Source organism: Cynoglossus semilaevis, chromosome 13, assembly GCF_000523025.1.
Source record: "Cynoglossus semilaevis isolate Cse_v1.0 chromosome 13, Cse_v1.0, whole genome shotgun sequence".
Classification (NCBI taxonomy): Eukaryota; Metazoa; Chordata; class Actinopteri; order Pleuronectiformes; family Cynoglossidae; genus Cynoglossus; species Cynoglossus semilaevis.
Window position 1 is genome coordinate 4,727,970 of NC_024319.1, and position 519 is coordinate 4,728,488.

A 519-nucleotide genomic window follows, 5' to 3' on the forward strand; every position below is an offset into this window, starting at 1 on the left:
ACAAACAAAAGGAGCTGTGCGGGGTGCCTGAGGGAGGCACCAAACACACACCCACACACACACACACACCTCTCCACGATCCGCTCCAGAGTCAGGTTGCGAAAACAGTCCGTTAGACCTCTTTCTCCGAGCTCCACGTCCTGCTGACAGGAAGGACACGGAAACAACATGGGGGGAGGGGCGGCGTCCTTCCGTCTTCGCCCTGGGTATGTCCCACACACTGAGAGACGGGACAGAAGACACAGATCAAATCCCTGCTTGAAATTGTTGGAATCAAACACAAACACAGATTGAACTGATTTCTACCCCCGTTGATCTTCAACTGGTGGCCCGTGGGCCAAATCTGGGCCGCTGGACCGTCCAATCCAGCCCACGACTGGAGTCCAAAATAGACGACAATTAATAATATTAGACCAAATATTTGTTAATTTTATCTCATTTTATTAGAGTGTCCGTCCCCTAAAAGTGTCTGACCAGAGAAACTCTAGCCCTGGTGACCCCCCGCCCCCCCCCCAACCC

General features: G+C 52.4%; 1 protein-coding gene across 1 annotated transcript in view; it reads right to left on the reverse strand.

Moving 5' to 3' along the window:
* trim46a (tripartite motif containing 46a) overlaps positions 1–502 on the reverse strand; it is a 7,639-nt gene extending 7,137 nt beyond the window's left edge. The window contains exon 1 of the mRNA XM_025061868.1: positions 70–502. Within this exon, the coding sequence (XP_024917636.1) occupies positions 70–170 (101 nt within the window). The 5' untranslated portion in view covers positions 171–502. The remainder of the gene's footprint in view (positions 1–69) is intronic.
* Between the last annotated feature and the right edge of the window lie 17 nt (positions 503–519).